Genomic DNA, 16,973 nt, shown 5'->3' on the forward strand with positions numbered 1-16,973 from the left:
ACACACACGCACACACACACACACATGCATGCACACACGCACACATGCATGCACGCACGCACACACACACGCACACACACACACACACACGCACACACACACACACACACACACACACACACACACACACACACACACGCACACACACACACACATGCATGCACACACGCACACATGCATACACGCACGCACACACACACGCACACACACACACACACACGCACACACACACACACACACACACACACACACACACACACACACGCACACACACACACACATGCATGCACACACACACACATGCATGCACGCACGCACACACACACGCACACACACACGCACACACACACACACACACACACACACACACACACACACACACACACACGTATGCACACGCACGTGTGCACACATGCATGCACACACACGCACACACAAACATGCAAATGCACATGCACACACACATATATATACACACACACACACACACACACACACACACACGCACACACACACGCACACACACACACACACACACACACACACACACACACACACACACACACACACACACACACACACACACACACACACACACAGTTATAGGCTTCATCATCATAACACCACTCAAATCTACATAGACACCAAACAATATCTCAACATAACACTTTACTGAACATACAACAACACTGCACTTCAGATTCAAATAGTAATTCAGCTGTTTGTAAACAACACACAGTTTGTTAAACACACTGAAGCTCACTTGATGTTGGCTTGCGACGTGAGAACTTGGGTGAAAGAATAAATAAAAGGATAGAAAATCTGACTACACAATGTAAACATTTGTAAACACAAGTCTTTCCCTGCAAGACTCATGGCTCAAGTTCCACTGATAAGCTGCACGTGGTGGGAGAAAAGAAAAGCAGAAAGTTTACCAGGAAGATGAACTCTGGCTTCTTGTGGTTGAGCGCGGCGGGAGATCGGCTGAGCGTGGTGGAGGTGTCCTCGGAGCTCTGAGAGGAGGGGTGGCGAAACGTCTGGCCGGTCACTCTGTTGTCATACAGCTGCTCCTCAAAGTCTGCCCAGCCCACGGAAAACACACACACACACACACACCGATGCATTTGATTAACAAAACAAAAAAGAGCCAGTGAGAGCAATGCAAACAAAGATGGTAGCTTTGATCTGTGCTCTTTCACTCTCTGCCTCTCTCTCTTGTGACTCTTTCTCCTGCTCTGTGGGACTTACCCCAAGGTCCTGGCAAGCACTGTTATTATTGCTACTCCCATTCCAGAGCAGTTCGCTTCTAAACCCCCATCCCACACCCTGCAGCCATTCCCCAGACCCCCACACACATATACCCCTCCTTTCACCCCTCCCCTTTTGAAAAAACTTGCCCCTCCTCTCAATCCCACATACTCTGCTTCCCCCATTCTCCTATTCTCCCACCAACCCCGAAGTTCTAAGGGGGGGGGAGTGAACTTGCTCTATGGCAAAACAAGGATGTCTCCCTCCCAGACTCGGGTTGCTTAGCAATGGTGGGCGTTCTGAAGAAAAAAAAAACAAAAAGTGGAATGCCACTTGAGTCAACAATAGCCTGGAGCGGAGTCTGCAGGTTGCCCAGAGGGGGCAGGCTAGGCTACACACATTGTTTTCCCTCTCAAACCGAGCTCCTGCAGTATGGAGAACAGAGTATGGAGGGGTTTTTTTTAAAGAAGGTTCACAGCTGGTGGGCTATAGATTAGAGGAGGATGATGCACAATCCCTCCGTGACCTTCCTCCATATCCGCCTGCAGAACGGATCTCAATACCTCACCACCTCTTTAGGGACTTCTCTAGATATTCAATCAATCTGCCCTCAATGATCATGTCCAACAAACAGTTGTCCCCTGTATTGTCACAGTGTTGCATGTGTCTATGTTGTCTATGAGTGTTTCAATCATATCTTACATATGCTTGTCTTCTAAAATGCACACTAAATAATAATCATTTTAGTTGTATCGAGTAAGCATTACAGAATTAGAAGCATGTTTTGAAATGTTTGAATACTTCAATTTCATACAAAAATCAGACTCTTAAAAAATGCACAGTAAGAAGACTGTTGGTGTTGTATGAGCTCCTACAGAAGGTTGGTCTATTAGTTTGCCTCTGTGGAAGGGGCAACAGCTGTTTTGCAAGACATAGCATCTCTCCTCACCCTAAGGCAGAGCATTCCACACCGAGCCCCCCCATAATCCGCATTTAATGGGTCCATCTGCACCATTCATAGGTAACTTTCTCCTCTATTTAAACCACTTTGCTTCCAAAAAATACTGTTAACATAGTACACATACAATGTCTCAAAGCCTACCTTACACTGACAAGATTTGGGAAAGATTCTTGAAAGATTGTAGTCTTTTGAGTAAAGCTTGAATGAGGGGCATTAGTTAAAAAGACTACAGTCCTTCAAGAATCGTAGGCTTAAACTGCACTGAAGAGAGAAAAACAAAAATCCATCTAATGACTTCTGGAACTTACCACAGAGATGCACTAGAGAGAGAGAGACAGGAGGGCAGCAAGGAGACTGAGACTGGACGTTCTGAAGGTATGTGAGGCACACCCTCCATCCTCCCCCCTCCACTGTCCCGGGCCTGGGCCTATCAGCTGATCACTAATTGGAGACAAACATCTCTTGTCCCAAACAACCAATCAAGCGCTGCCTCTTGACCAATCAGCCAATCGCTTGTCCTGTCTAGACAGGCAGGCCTTGTCATCAGGCATGCACCCGAGTGTTCATAAATCCACCGTGCCTATGAAAACAGCAAATCCAACTGAATGCATAACCAGATGAGGCTCCGAGCCCCCTTCATAGGAAAATGGGTCACTCTCTCTTGTGTCTCTGGCTAAGGAACGAGGGGAGGGGGCTGGGGGGGTACAATGCCTCTTTCTTGTCCATTGAGGTCATTTGATTGTGCTTGTTTCATCTTATTTGTCTCCCATTCCATTTTTTCCCCCCTTCGTCATTGAACATTTACAATTTGTAGCCATTCAGGGTCGTGTGCTCGTATAAGGGCACCCACCCTCTCTTTGTTTTTTGGCAGGTCAGGTTATCTGGCTACGCTTTAGAGAATGCGTTAACCTGAATGAATTCTTGACCAGGTCCATTTGGACAGCCCATGCCTCAATAGGGCAGCAGAGCCCAGGGCCTCGAGCACAACACCAGGTCTGCTTAAAGCCACAGTGCCTTTTGTTAAGAGGTCAACAGAACACGTAAAACTGTATATAGCATAACACCAGTACAGTATGTAACCAGTTTTAAAATGTACACAGACATACAGTATGTGCACTGAAGGAGAGGAGAGCAGCAGAGATCCAATCCTTTCATTGCTTTGGTGGGAAGCCTGGGTCTTGGATTTTGTTGTCTCTTATCTGTGATCTCTTTGTTTTCTGTTATATAGGCCTACAGCGAAAATAGAGCAGCAAAGATATCGGAAGAAGAAAAGAAGTGCTAAAACTTCAAAAAGGAAACTTCAAAAATCTGAAATGTTAGACATGGCGGAGGCACATCTGCGGTCTAACTCTTTGCGTTACAGATGGACATGCATTCACACTTCCTTAAGGCTTGTTCCAGATGCTAATTATGGTTCACAGGTTGGTTGCCTTTACTCAAAGGTTTACACCAGCTGTCAGACAGGTTAGGACCACATCTGAGACCCTCAAATATATGCATGGTAACATATTAAGTAACCGTTTTTCACAGATAGGAACAAATTACCAGACCATGTCTTGCATATCATGTCTAGAGTGTTATGCAATATTCAAGAAAATAACCTAAATAAGATCAGAAAAAGACTAAAGCTGCACTGAAACGTAAGAACCTTAAAACCCAAATAAATATATGAAATGTGTTTACCACATCAATGTTACTGCATGATGAACTATAAACAAAACCAAATATATTCCCTAAATTCTAGTAAACATGAACTGTAATGAAAACATAAATTGCTCTTCATTGATGAAGAGGAACAGGAGACAAGGAATGTGCATACAGTATATACACACAAACATAATCGGCTACTGGTCTGAAACCAACGGGCACACAGACCACCTATCACTGAGTGGTATCACCATAACAGCACACACTGTTCACACTGAGCACCAAGGGCTAGTGGATCGCTGTGCATTATGTAGCAACACAGTCTCTGTAGCTATCGATATACATACAGTACAAAACAGCCAACACGTCCAAAAATAAACACAAACACTAGAACACAAACACAGGCTGGGCACCACCGTATCTCATTCTGTATGCATCAGTCAACATCATCAATCAGGAGTGGAGAGCACTAAGCAAACCGGAAGGGAAGGGAAGGGGCAGAGAAGGAGTAGGCAAAGGCACAGGGACCAGCGGGAGGAGAGGAGAGGAGAGGGAAGAGGAGAATTACAATCTCTGCATGCACACACACACACACACACACACACACACACACTGGGCATCTGCATCGATGCATTCATTTGATCGTATGGAGAGAGGCAGAGTAGCGGAAGAGGAGAGGAGAAAAGAAGAGAGGAGAGGAGAAGAGAGGGGAGTAGAAGAGAGGGGAGGAGAAGAGAAGAGAGGAGAAGAGAGGGGAGTAGAAGAGAGGAGAGGAGAGAAGAGGAGAGGAGAAGGAAAGGAAAGGAAAGGAGAGGAGAGGAGAGGAGAGGAGACTGGGTGTCTTCCGCAAATCACAATAAATCTAATAGATCACAGGCAAGGGTAAGCACGAGGGTGAATGAGTCAGAGAGAGAGAGAGGGAAAGAGAGAGAGAGAGAGAGAGAGAGAAAGGGGGAGAGAGAGGGGGAAAAAGAGAGGTGGTGACAGATCATGGATTAAAAACAGAGTCAGATCCACTGGAAGGGGAGGAGTACACACACGACTTCTCACAGGCAACATGCAGCAGGGGAGGGGACACACATGCATGCACCGACACAGCACATACAGTATCAACAACACACACACGCACACACACTACACACACACACACGGAGCCACTGCTCTGTACAAGGAGGATAGGCAGACACACACACACACACACACACACAAGCTCGAGAAAATCTGCTTTCCTCTCCCGAACCGATACCCCCCGGAGCACCGCTCGCTGTCACCATCTTTCCCCAATCCCAAACGGTTCCCCGTTTCCACCGGGCAGCATTCCCCTCCTTACCTTGCAGCAGACTCTGCAGGTTCAGCTGAGCCTCCTGATGCAGCTCCTGCACGCACTCCGGCCTACTCCACGAGCCGAACACATTCACATGCTGTTGCCATGACGATTGGAAGTGGGCCGTTCGCTTGCTCTCCGAGTCCAAGTTGGTGTTGGCTGGTAGGGAAGGAAGGAGAGGCAGAGAGGGAGGGCAGAGGGAGGAGAGAGGGAGGAGAGAGGGAGGAGATGGAGAGATGCAAAAAAAAGGAGAGAATGGGAGAGAACAAGATAAATGTGAGTAAGAAGGAGGGAGGGAGATACACCGTACGCAAATAAAAATGGATGACATTTACATGGTTAATATACCCAGAACGATGTCAGAACGATAATGCGACGCTGGTTTGAAAGCTAACGAGCAGTGCCAGAGGAAGTGATTTCTAGCAAGCAAATCAAGCTGCGGCGAGACCGTAATCATTACTGCAATTAATTCATTAGCTCTCTGATGCATTTGTGTGCTTAGGCAGGATGACAGATCAAAGCGAAAAATCCAGTCGGCTCTGTAGATGCAGTAAACATTCTAAAATGACTAAACAGTGTGAATTTGTTTTTTTCGTTTTGTTTTGTTTCTCCATCAACTCACAAATAAATGTTTGTTTTTTTTTCTCTCAAGAAGACTGTGAGTAATTTTGTCTTAAGCACTGTGCTGTGTGTGCTCATAGTCGTGGCGTGGGGTTCAGAGCCAGAGTCACAATTCTCATTACAGGATTCCACTAATACTCCTGTGGAGAGAACAGCGGTGAAGAGAATTCATCACTCCCTCTATTTCGAAAAAGAAATAAAACAAAAATCAGGCTTACACTTACTCACGCAAAAATGACAACCAGAGTCCAAGTTCTATAAATCCCTATTCATGATTAAAAAACAGATGACAGAGTGACAGAGGTGCAACACAGTGACACTACGTTATATTGGTGCCAAGAGACTATGGTCCCTTAGGAGAGCTTTAATTTTTTTAAAAAAGCAACGAAAAGGTTTGAAAACAAAAATGACCAATTTCTGCCATGCCCATATGCTTCTTTATCTTGTAGGCACAAAACAATTGAACCAAGTGGAAGAGCAGAGGACAGAAGGACAGAAAGAGAGAGGGAGCCAGAGAGGAAGAGAATGAGCAGAGAGTGAGTGAGTGAGAGAGCAGAACAGACTGTTCATAGCCCCATGTGGCTCTCTGTGTACATTTAATCACAAGTTCAGCAGCAGTTCTCCAAAGAGGAATTAATATGCTTGCTTGCCGTTACATAACCCAAATGATTTAAGGGGACTGAAATAGTGAAAGGGCTGAGATAAAAGGACGACCATCAGGCAGTGCTTAGCACACAGAGCGAGCGGGAGACTTCCGAGGAAGACATCTGTCATGGAGTAGTTTGTCACTACATAATATGACTTGAAGGGATTTCTTCAGATGGTCTAGCACTAATGAAGAATTCTAGTTATGGTTTTATTGGACCTCAAAATATATTTGGCTCCCCAGAACTAGAACTAGTTAACTAGGCAGTTCATTTCTCACAAACTCAAAACTCAAACTAGACTTCTAGAACTAGAACTAGAACTAGATCTACAACTAGACCCAAGGTTGTTGTTAAGACCAGAGATTCCCCTTCATTGAAATACTAAGAACAAATGTTGTCTTATTTATTATCGTCATACTGTATGTGTTATTTTGGGTGATAATATAAGGAACTACAGTCTGTAGATAGGAGCTGTACAAGGTGTGAGGCAGTGGGGAGATATGCTTCATGTTTTGCGTGTTTAATGTGAGGGACTTAAATAACAGATCATATTCTTGGGCAACATGTATCATTGTACACAAAGACAGCGGAATACAAAACTGTAGGCACCGACTTCCCTAGAACACCAGAGTCTATTTTAGCGAGGTGTCAACCAACACAAGTTGGTCGCAAGTTTCCTATTCCAATCAGGGTGACTAGTGTTACTTTTCCTGTGCTAAAATAAGCAAGCTTCACACTTTATCACCAACATGAGACATTTCACAATAGTGCTCAACGACCAAAAAAAATATTGCTACACAATGTGTAGATACATACACACACCACCAAAAGCAGGCAATGCACACACACACACACACACCATATATTTTCGGTTAGCAGGTAGATTCAGCTGTGAATCTGTAAAGCTCTCACTGGTTGTATACTGCGTTCTTTCTGTTGATCAAAATGTCAAATGGGCAAAGTTATGCACACAAATGTTAACTCCCTCTTAACAAAGGCAAATAGAGTCTAGCTAAGACCATTGTCTCATGTTGTACAAAAACCATTTATATGGTTATATAACCACTTGTATGGGGTTGGCGAATTAGTTGTCTAATTAGTCAAATATATACTGCTGGCTTGATAAATCACTTCATCAACACAATCACAAGACAATATTGCAACTTCCTTAGAGTAATTATGCATTGAAGAGGCAATGCAAACATGTAGAATCTTAGATTAGTGACTAGTAGTGTGTAGAGCAAGTTAAGATGGCCGATTTAACCATGCAAGCTTTGTTGGATTTAATTTGTTCATGTCTCTAACCTCTAGGCCCACAGATGGTGAAATAGCAAAGACTCGAATGGGCAGATGGGAGAGGAGATTCCAAGGGTTGCATCAATACACAACAATCAACAATGAGATGGAGAACATAGGGGGTAATCCTTTAAGGTAGTAATGGATTAAAGAATACAAATACTGTGTCACAGTAGACTGGGTAAACCCAGCACGATCTGCCGGCGCTTTGATTCCGCCCTGAAGATCAGCCTGGAAACCTCCGCATTTTTCTATCCTACTTCCGTTAGAAATCTGCGGGGACCAATCACAAACTGGCTTAACCACCTAGCGTACCCAGAACGTTGGTCCGACTGGTTGAAGGACTAATCTAACTGCGTACAGAGTCATTTGAACTATGCTCATTGATCACGCCTCTTGTGCAGTAGAAAATATAGTGCAGACTCCCAAATGTTCAGTCTTAATAGAGAGCTCGGTCTGGTGTCACAGCTTTGTTTTGTTTAACCAGAATCATAACCACCACAGTGTAAGAGGGAATGACTGAATCACCAAAAACATCAACAAAGGACAAGGCTGACAAGATGATCAAACGACTACAAAAGTACAGGGTGAGATTCTGTAGTGAAAGGTTGTTGATACGTCAGTTCAACAGCCAATCAACAGTACATCCTTCTCTCCCATGCTGGCATGATGCAATGTGCTGATTGGCTGGAATAGAATATGGTTTGGTCTCAGCCACTGTGTTGGTCTCCCATGTCTCTACAGAGCCGAGACTGTGTCCCAAACACCAGAGCGTCTGATCATGCACAAAGTATAGAGGATACAAATCCTGGGCTGCTCCTTTGAAATATTTGTAAATGCAAAAGTTATTCAGGTATAGGCATAGCTTTGTTGAAATGACTTTATAATTATAGACCACAGTTTAAAGAAAGTTATCTCCAGACTTTCTTTCTGTGTAGCGGAAAATCCTCTCAGGCCCAGTGGCTGGAGAGACACAATACTGGTTACAAACTGACAGCAAGTATTATAAGTACTCGATGCAATGTGTTGCGATTGACAACAATGCACTACACTGTCTTCCTGTAGCAGTTAATAAATTACGTTTTCTAAAGAAAAGTTCAAGAGGAGCCCATAGGGTTGATTGACAGACATCACTCACCCCACTTCATTGCATAGGAAATAACATTTACGTCATGCTGGAGTTGCAAAGCCTCCCACCTCCTCCCCTGCTCCTCTATTTCACTATCAGCTCTAAGCTACTGTAAAGCTACTGTAAATCCTTGGTGGGTGTTAGCGGACATCACTTGCATGTGATCTCCATTACTGGTATCTCAAGACCATGGCCTGCTACCAAGCCAAACTTGCAGGCAGTGCTCCAGTCAGTTGATTTTGATAATGGCGGGATGAGGGATTGCAGACAAAAACAGAGCACAACTGCTGTTACAAAGTGTTGTGTTTAACACAGCCACACGCTGGCTTTCCATTCAGCTCATTCTTTTTTGAACATCCAAACATTTCAAATAAAAAATGTAATCGAAACACAGCTACTCTGGGTTCGTTCTAATTTGAAATCTTTAATTAAAATGTCCAATGACCAAAAGACAAAGACACTGTCCCTATATCTGTAGATTGAGGCATTCAGTTGGCAACATTAGGACATTACTGTATTAGGGTGAGTAGCTAAGTGCTAACCAGCCCTCTCTGTTTCTCTCCCTGTTTTGCTGTGTTACTCTGTCATGGAAAGTGAGTTTGGTGTTTGCACACAGAGAAGAAATCAGAGATGGCCTTTTTCCTCCAGTCCCCCTCATGACTGGGAGGGAGCTGCCAGAAGCAATAACTCTCAGCGTGGAGTAGCTGTGATGGGCATCAGAACGCTCCCTCTCCCTCCCCTGAACCTCGTAGTGGCGTGGATGTCCTACATGACTGGGACGCCTTCTGCACAGTGAGTCACGCATGCACGTACACACACACACACACACACACACACACACACTTAAAAACATGCACGTACACACACACACACACACACACATACACTTAAAAACATACACACACAGACACGCACGCACATGCACACACACACACACACACACAGACACACACACACACACACACACACACACACACAGACACAGACACAGACACACACACACACACACACACACACACACACATAAAAACATACACACACACACACACGCACACACATGCACGTGTTTGGGTGAGCACACAAACACGTACACATCTGTTTGGGTGCTACTCTGATCATTGACAGCCAAGCTACAACACAATGCTGAAAGCACCAATCAGAATGCACCCTCTGAAATACCAAAAACATGCAAAGATTTGAAGAGATGATAGAAAATGAAAGCATGCTTTTCATACAGTGTAACACAAAGCTTCATTTGGCTTCCAACAGAGCTTTTTGTTTGTTTGTGTTTCCACCATTATCGATGCGACAATGATTGTAGTCTGTCGATAGATACTACTGAGACACTGTACAGAGCACTAGATGACTCTCACACTGTGTTGCCGCTATGCCTCCTCAGCACAGCTCCAGCCTAGGGCTGGAAAATATTATCAGGCCAGTTAGGCCATACTGGGCTGGAGACAAACCAGGGATGATGAGATCTCATAGTTATGGCAGTAATCGGAGACTTTTTTATTCTGTTTCTCTCTCTTCTCCATGGAAACGCCATCCACAGCGGTTACATCTCTCGCGGGTCAACGGGAGCACAAGCGCAGAAACCACAGGCGCGGACTAGAAACGTTGAAAACTTTTAATTGAGACTTTTAAGAAAAAAAAGGTGTCAGAAAACAGCTCTCTCAAGAGAGATGGAAACACAAACACGACTCAACAGAAAGCACTGCCGTCAACTCAACACGCAACTTTGAAGGGTTCCAAAAATGCATCCACCAGGTCAGAGACAGATCAAGTAACAGCAACAAAGCATTCACACGGCATAAGCCATGAAGAACTTTGCTCAGTATATTCAGTTGGCGCAGCTGATTCATAGGGAGACTTTGTTCAGAGACTTTCTAATTGGGAAACACAGCACTCAAAGACTCCATAGAAATGCATGGAGTTTGGTCTGTAACACCACCATTCACTTCAATAGGACAATAACTGCCTGTAATGTACTGTAAGTAACCCTAACGTATGCCTCCCCATTCACTTCAATAGGAAGATAACTGTCTGATAACTGCCCAAACTGCGTTACCAAGATGGCCGCCCAGTGGGGGAGACTTGCCTATGGACTTTGCTTTGTTCTTCTGGGGGGACATGAAGGTAGAGCATACTGAGCCTGCCTGACAGTACATACCGTAGGATTCAGTACGTTCTAGAGATGGAGCTGCAGACTGCACCCAACTGACCACCTCTCACATTCATACCTGCCCATCTGAGAGAGACACAGGTACCGGTATTCATAATTTCCCACGTGTCATGTACTAGAGACTAAACGTCACACGTCTTGTAATATCTCATGATTTTACACTCTACACATAGAATAATTAGAGGTGCACTGGGTGGAATGAGTGTCTAATATTTATTTACACCCATTTCCGTAGCTCTGCGTACCAATGAGAGTGAACTATGGGAACCTCATAGTCTATAAATAAATGCATTGAACCAAGGCTGATAGACAGGAAATTATCTGTGCCTGAAATGATCAAATACATTCAAAGACAACATAGAGAATAGCCTTTCTTGACATCGTACATGGCCGAGCTCAAGCCTGAATTCAGGCACCACATTGAACACTAGAGTACTATATGTACTGTATATGTTATATTTATGTGAACGCTACATCACGCAGCAGAAAAAGGTGAAAATTAAGTTGTTGAGGCGGCCTGTAAGACCAGTCTCCATCAATATTTGAAGATGTCGTCCTACACCCATTTTGCCGTTTCATGAAAATCAGGCCAGTATTGTGTGTCCTGCACACAGACGGATGGACGGACAGATAAGCGAACAGCACAGAAAACATAACCTCCATGGAGGAGATAAGAGTTACAAATACTGTACAACAGACTAACTGCACAGAGCGAGAGAGAAACTGAGTCGGACTACTACGTAACTACATGTTATAGTCAACAGTGTATTGTTGTATAGTCAACAATAACTAATGGCACTTGGAAAACAAGCATCCAAAATATTTACTTGTTTATTTATTTATTCTTCCTGTCCCATTCATATGCCACTTGTCCCACACGTTGCATGAATTATCTGCATCTTGTGGTCTAAGCACATCTAAGAGTGGTCTTGTGGTCTAAGTTCTCAACATTGGACATCAAACACGCGTCCGAGTCAAGGGCACAAAATCAGATCATTAGTGTAACCTCAGTGTGTAAATCCATTGGGTCGGTTCTGCGTGTTGTGTTCCCCGCTTATTGGTTCCGTCTTCCCACTCCTGCTATGTTTATACAACGCTCTCCAGAACAATCCCACAGGAAGACACCGCCATGATGTCAACAAGTTGGCCTCCGGCCACTCGTGCTGTTCTTTGGATGTGCTTCCACTGGAAAAAAAAAGCCTGTTCAATGTCCACTACAAAACCAGACAATTTGGGCGTGCTGTGTTTTACAAAGTGCACACTATCCCAAAGAAAAGACCAACTCTGCCATGTGGAAGTTGTAGGAGAGTGAATGAGTCTGAAAACGGCACGTCCAAAAACAGAATCTGAGACATGACACAGTATAGGCCTACCTGTGACCCTGAGAACGTGGCAAGGAATCAACTCCCATCAGGACACGAATAAGGATGGAGACCTCTTCAGATGACTTCCAGGGCCCATTGTCTGACAGGCAGAATTGACAGGAAACTGCTCTTGATGTACTTCCTGAATACTGCCACAGGCAGACAGAAGTAAGTGTTGTGTCTTTGAAGCTAGCACAGTTAGCAAAGTCATTCTGGCTGAGGTATATCTTAGCCAGGGGCCCTCGTGGGTAAACGGAGGAAGGGAATAAACCTGGTAGCTTCACTCCTCTGGAGCTGCAGGCCTGATAAGACTCTGGCAGACTCTGGTTATCTCAAAGAAAGAGACACATACTTCTCTAAACACACACACACACACACACACACACACACACACCACAAAAGGAAGAATCACTATTGCTGGAATAAAATGGCTAAAAAAGAAACGGCAAACATTGCGCAGACAGCTGGAGTGTCCTCATGCGGCGATTTATACAAACCAACCCCCGCTGGGCAGGCCAGGCCACACAAGATTCCAAACAGTGTACTAAACCTGACATGAGATCATCAGAGGGAGTGGCTATCATCAACACACTGCTTTGACTAACATGCAGCCACACTGCGTAGGCTACACTGGCACACACGTATACTGACACACACATCCACTAACACATTCATATACTGACACACTCATGCATTCACACACACATACGCTAACACACACATACTAACACACTGATAACACACACACACACATATGCTAAGACACTTACACTGTAACACACACACACACACACACACACACACACACACATACACTAACACACTCATAAACTAACACACACAAACACTAACACACTGACAACACACACATACTGTACACTAACACACTACTATAACACACACACACACACACACATACACTAACACACTCAAACACCGACACACTGATACACTAACACACTCATACACTAACACACACGCACATTGGCAATCGCATCCAGTGCACTCAGCACAACAATCCTGTGGGGAGTGGGCTGGCACACTCTCTCTCTCTCTTTCTCTTTTTCTCTCTCTTTTTCTCTTTCTCTCTCTCTCTCTCTTTCTCTCTCTCTCTCTCAGTAAACATCACCACGGCTTCCACTCCGGCTGCCGCAACAGCGCTCTAAAAAGGGGCCTATGGGATGCACATGGAAGGATGGAATATGCTTTTAGAGGCCAGAGAAAGAGAGAGAGGGGGGGGAGAAAAGGGCAAGCAGACGCACAAGGATTGCACTGGCCCGCCGACAGCGACGGAGTAAGACATCTTAAAGTAGTGTCTCACACAGAAAGACACACATACTGTACACACACACACACACATACACACACACACAGACACACACGTACACAGAGAGAGAGAGAGAAACACACACACACACACACACACATCACAAACGTTGAGAGCAGCTGAAAACAAATATTTCCATATGGAAATAAAGCATGACTGAATATCTTCCTTTCCCAGTAAACCCCCCTCGGGGATAGTTCTATATGAAAACTAAACAAGAAGCTTTCAGCCTCATGCATTCTATACATTGAGAGAGGACCAATCTCCTAAAAGGCAGAGCATATAGTCATGGATTTTGACTTCTGTAGGTCCAATGATATACATTTTCAGTACATCAGTCTTTTTCTTATGCTTTGAAATCTGTGCTCCAGTCTGACTTCTCTGACAGTAGGTGTGTTAAACATTTACCGACCGGTCTTACCGCATCACAACAAAAACATTTGCTGTTTGCGTGTTAGAGTGTGTGTATGTGTGTACAAGTGATTATTAGTGTGTTTCTTCCTAAGCAGAGGACATGTGTGCAGTATCAGCATGCCTGATTAGGTCTCTCTCTCTCTCTCTCTCTCTCTCTCTCTCTGTCTGTCATGGGCTCGCGCACACACACACACACACACACACACACACACACACACAGCATGAACACATGTCCTCATTTGTTCGTTAACTGTGGCGGCTTTGTCCATCATTGGCTCAGATTTCACTCTGGCATGGGCATCCATGCGGCACGACGCATTAACTGCATTTGCACACGTACTGTACTGTACATGCCAGTTGGTGGCCCTGCACTTGTTTTAGCCTCCCATATCCTCTTCTCTACTTCCCGGACTTGCTTTCACTGCAGCTTACACACACACATGCACGCGCACACACACAGACACACAGACACAGACACACACACACACAGACACACACACACACACACACACACACACACACACACACACACACACACACACACACACAGCCCGGGCGTGTGAGAGAGCTTGCAGTCAGAGCTGTGACACTCAAAGGCACAGACACTCATTTAGAAACTCATTTGCATAAAAATTCTATGAAGCTTAATTTCTCTCCCATTCATTATACATCCATAATTAGCCAGCTCGTCATGGCCAGTTCGGAGCATGGCTGGGAACGTGCCAGTAAACGTATGGGTGTCAGCTCTCGGAGGTCTTTATATTCATAAACTACTGTAAACACACTCACATTGCGTATGCATGTATGCTGAACACACATGCACGTCACATACATACAGTATACTGTAGAAACACACACGCGCACACACACACACACACACACACACACACACACACACACACACACACACATATATTGTACAGACACACACACACACACACACACACACACACGCACACACGCACACACGCACACACGCACACACGCACACACGCACACACAGACAAACAGACAAACACACACACACACACACACACACACACACACACACACACACACACACACACGTGAAAGAAATGGGATTAAATTTGCACCTACAATAAACCTTGTAGGAAAATCTACAGTAGTATCAATATATCAGTGTTTGATATCAATCAACGTTGGCCGCTATTTCACTGGAAGAATGCTTCAACGTTTTTTCCTCATTCATCCATGAGAACACAAAAGTCATTGAAGAGAAACAACACTGTGAAATCTCACATTTTAGAAAAGCTGTGTGTGTGTGTTTGTCTCTGTGTGTGTGTGTGCGTGTGTGTGTGTGTGTGTGTGTGTACACACGCTTGCTTGCTTGAGCGTGTGTTGTGTGTGTGTGTGTGTGTGTGTGTGTGTGTGTGTGTGTGTACACGCTTGCTTGCTTGTGTGTGTGTTACTGTTACTACCATGACCTCCTACGACCTCCAGGTCACTTTCTCATAGGTGTGCCAAGATTCCGTGAAATAAGTTGAGGCTGCCACAAACCTTGTAGCAAAGCTCCCAACACCCAACCATCAAGACAGAAACATTTTCTCTCTCTCTCTCTCACATACAGATATATACATAGAAAGAGTCTCTAAACACAAACATAAAAACTCTAAGACATCCACTCCATACTAACTTAAATGAAGGGACAAACAAGGTGAAGTTCAACAGGCAAAAGGTCTGAAGAGCAAACATGCTATCAAATCAGAATAGTGCCAAAATCAAATCAGTCTCTCTCTCCCTCTTTCTCTCTCCCTCTTTCTCTCTCTCTCTCTCTCTCTCTCTCTCTCTCCCTCTCTCTCTCTCTCTCACACTATCTCTATCTACAGCTACATCCCTATCAAACAATACATAAATTATGAATATCCATAACGTCCTGTAAAAACAAGCAGACTCTTTGCGAAAAGCTTAAAGCGCAAAGCCGGCGGATCACTCGCTCCGCATCGTCTCTCGGTTCTGTTCTGTTCTGTAATCCTACCTGTTGCGCTCCTCAACATCTCCGGCTTTTTTGAGAGCGTCCAGAGGACATGAACACAACAGAGTCTGGGGCAAACTCCAAGAGCTACGGCCGTCCAAGAGGGTGTGTCGAAAAGAGGGAAAAGCTACGAGGAGGAATGGAACAGAAGTTATGACACTGATAGAAAAGAAACGCTAAAGACAACTGCAGAGGGAGAGAGAGGGAGAGAGGGAGGAGGGAGAGAGAGGGAGGGGGAGAAACAGAGAGAGGGAGAGAGGGAGAATTCAAGGAGGAGACTGCATGCTTCCTCCAATGTGTCGCTGGTGAAAGACAGGAAGTGTTTGGGGTCTGTTTTTTGGCAGGATCACTCCATACACACACACACATACATACACACGCACACACGCTAACACACACACACACACACACACACACACACACACACACACACGCTAACACACACACACACACACATTGTCAGCGCTGCCCTGCTCTTTCCTTCCTTAGCTCACAATCCCTTCCTGCTCCAACACCAAAGCAAAGCAGTCTATAGGAAGCCCATGCAGCACTCCTATCATACTCATACTCACGGTTCAACAGCGTCAAGCAGCAGCACACAGCAGCATACACTCACTAAACACACACATCGACATCCGTGTATCCAACAAAACTGATCAAGTGAAGAATATACGGTAAATACATTATACAATATGGTATGCCACATGGATATGGTAGGAAAATAATGTCATCTGAGATCATCACAAGTTTGGAATGGAGTGGAGTGGGGAAAATACCACCACGAGTTCTAAACATCCAGCTTGTCAAATTGCCGACC

At 44.7% G+C, this 16,973-nt stretch overlaps 1 protein-coding gene across 2 annotated transcripts in view; it reads right to left on the bottom strand.

Annotated features, from left to right (window-relative positions):
• The window catches only part of nhsl2 (NHS-like 2), a 59,823-nt gene that overhangs the window by 9,652 nt on the left and 33,198 nt on the right, over nucleotides 1-16,973 (bottom strand). For both annotated transcript variants that reach the window (XM_062516231.1, XM_062516232.1), the window contains exons 2-3: nucleotides 5,187-5,339; nucleotides 936-1,078 (exon numbers count right to left, since the gene is read on the bottom strand). In XM_062516231.1, coding sequence (XP_062372215.1) covers nucleotides 936-1,078; nucleotides 5,187-5,339 — 296 coding nt within the window. The remainder of the gene's footprint in view (nucleotides 1-935; nucleotides 1,079-5,186; nucleotides 5,340-16,973) is intronic.

This window comes from Sardina pilchardus, chromosome 16 (assembly GCF_963854185.1).
Source record: "Sardina pilchardus chromosome 16, fSarPil1.1, whole genome shotgun sequence".
Classification (NCBI taxonomy): Eukaryota; Metazoa; Chordata; class Actinopteri; order Clupeiformes; family Clupeidae; genus Sardina; species Sardina pilchardus.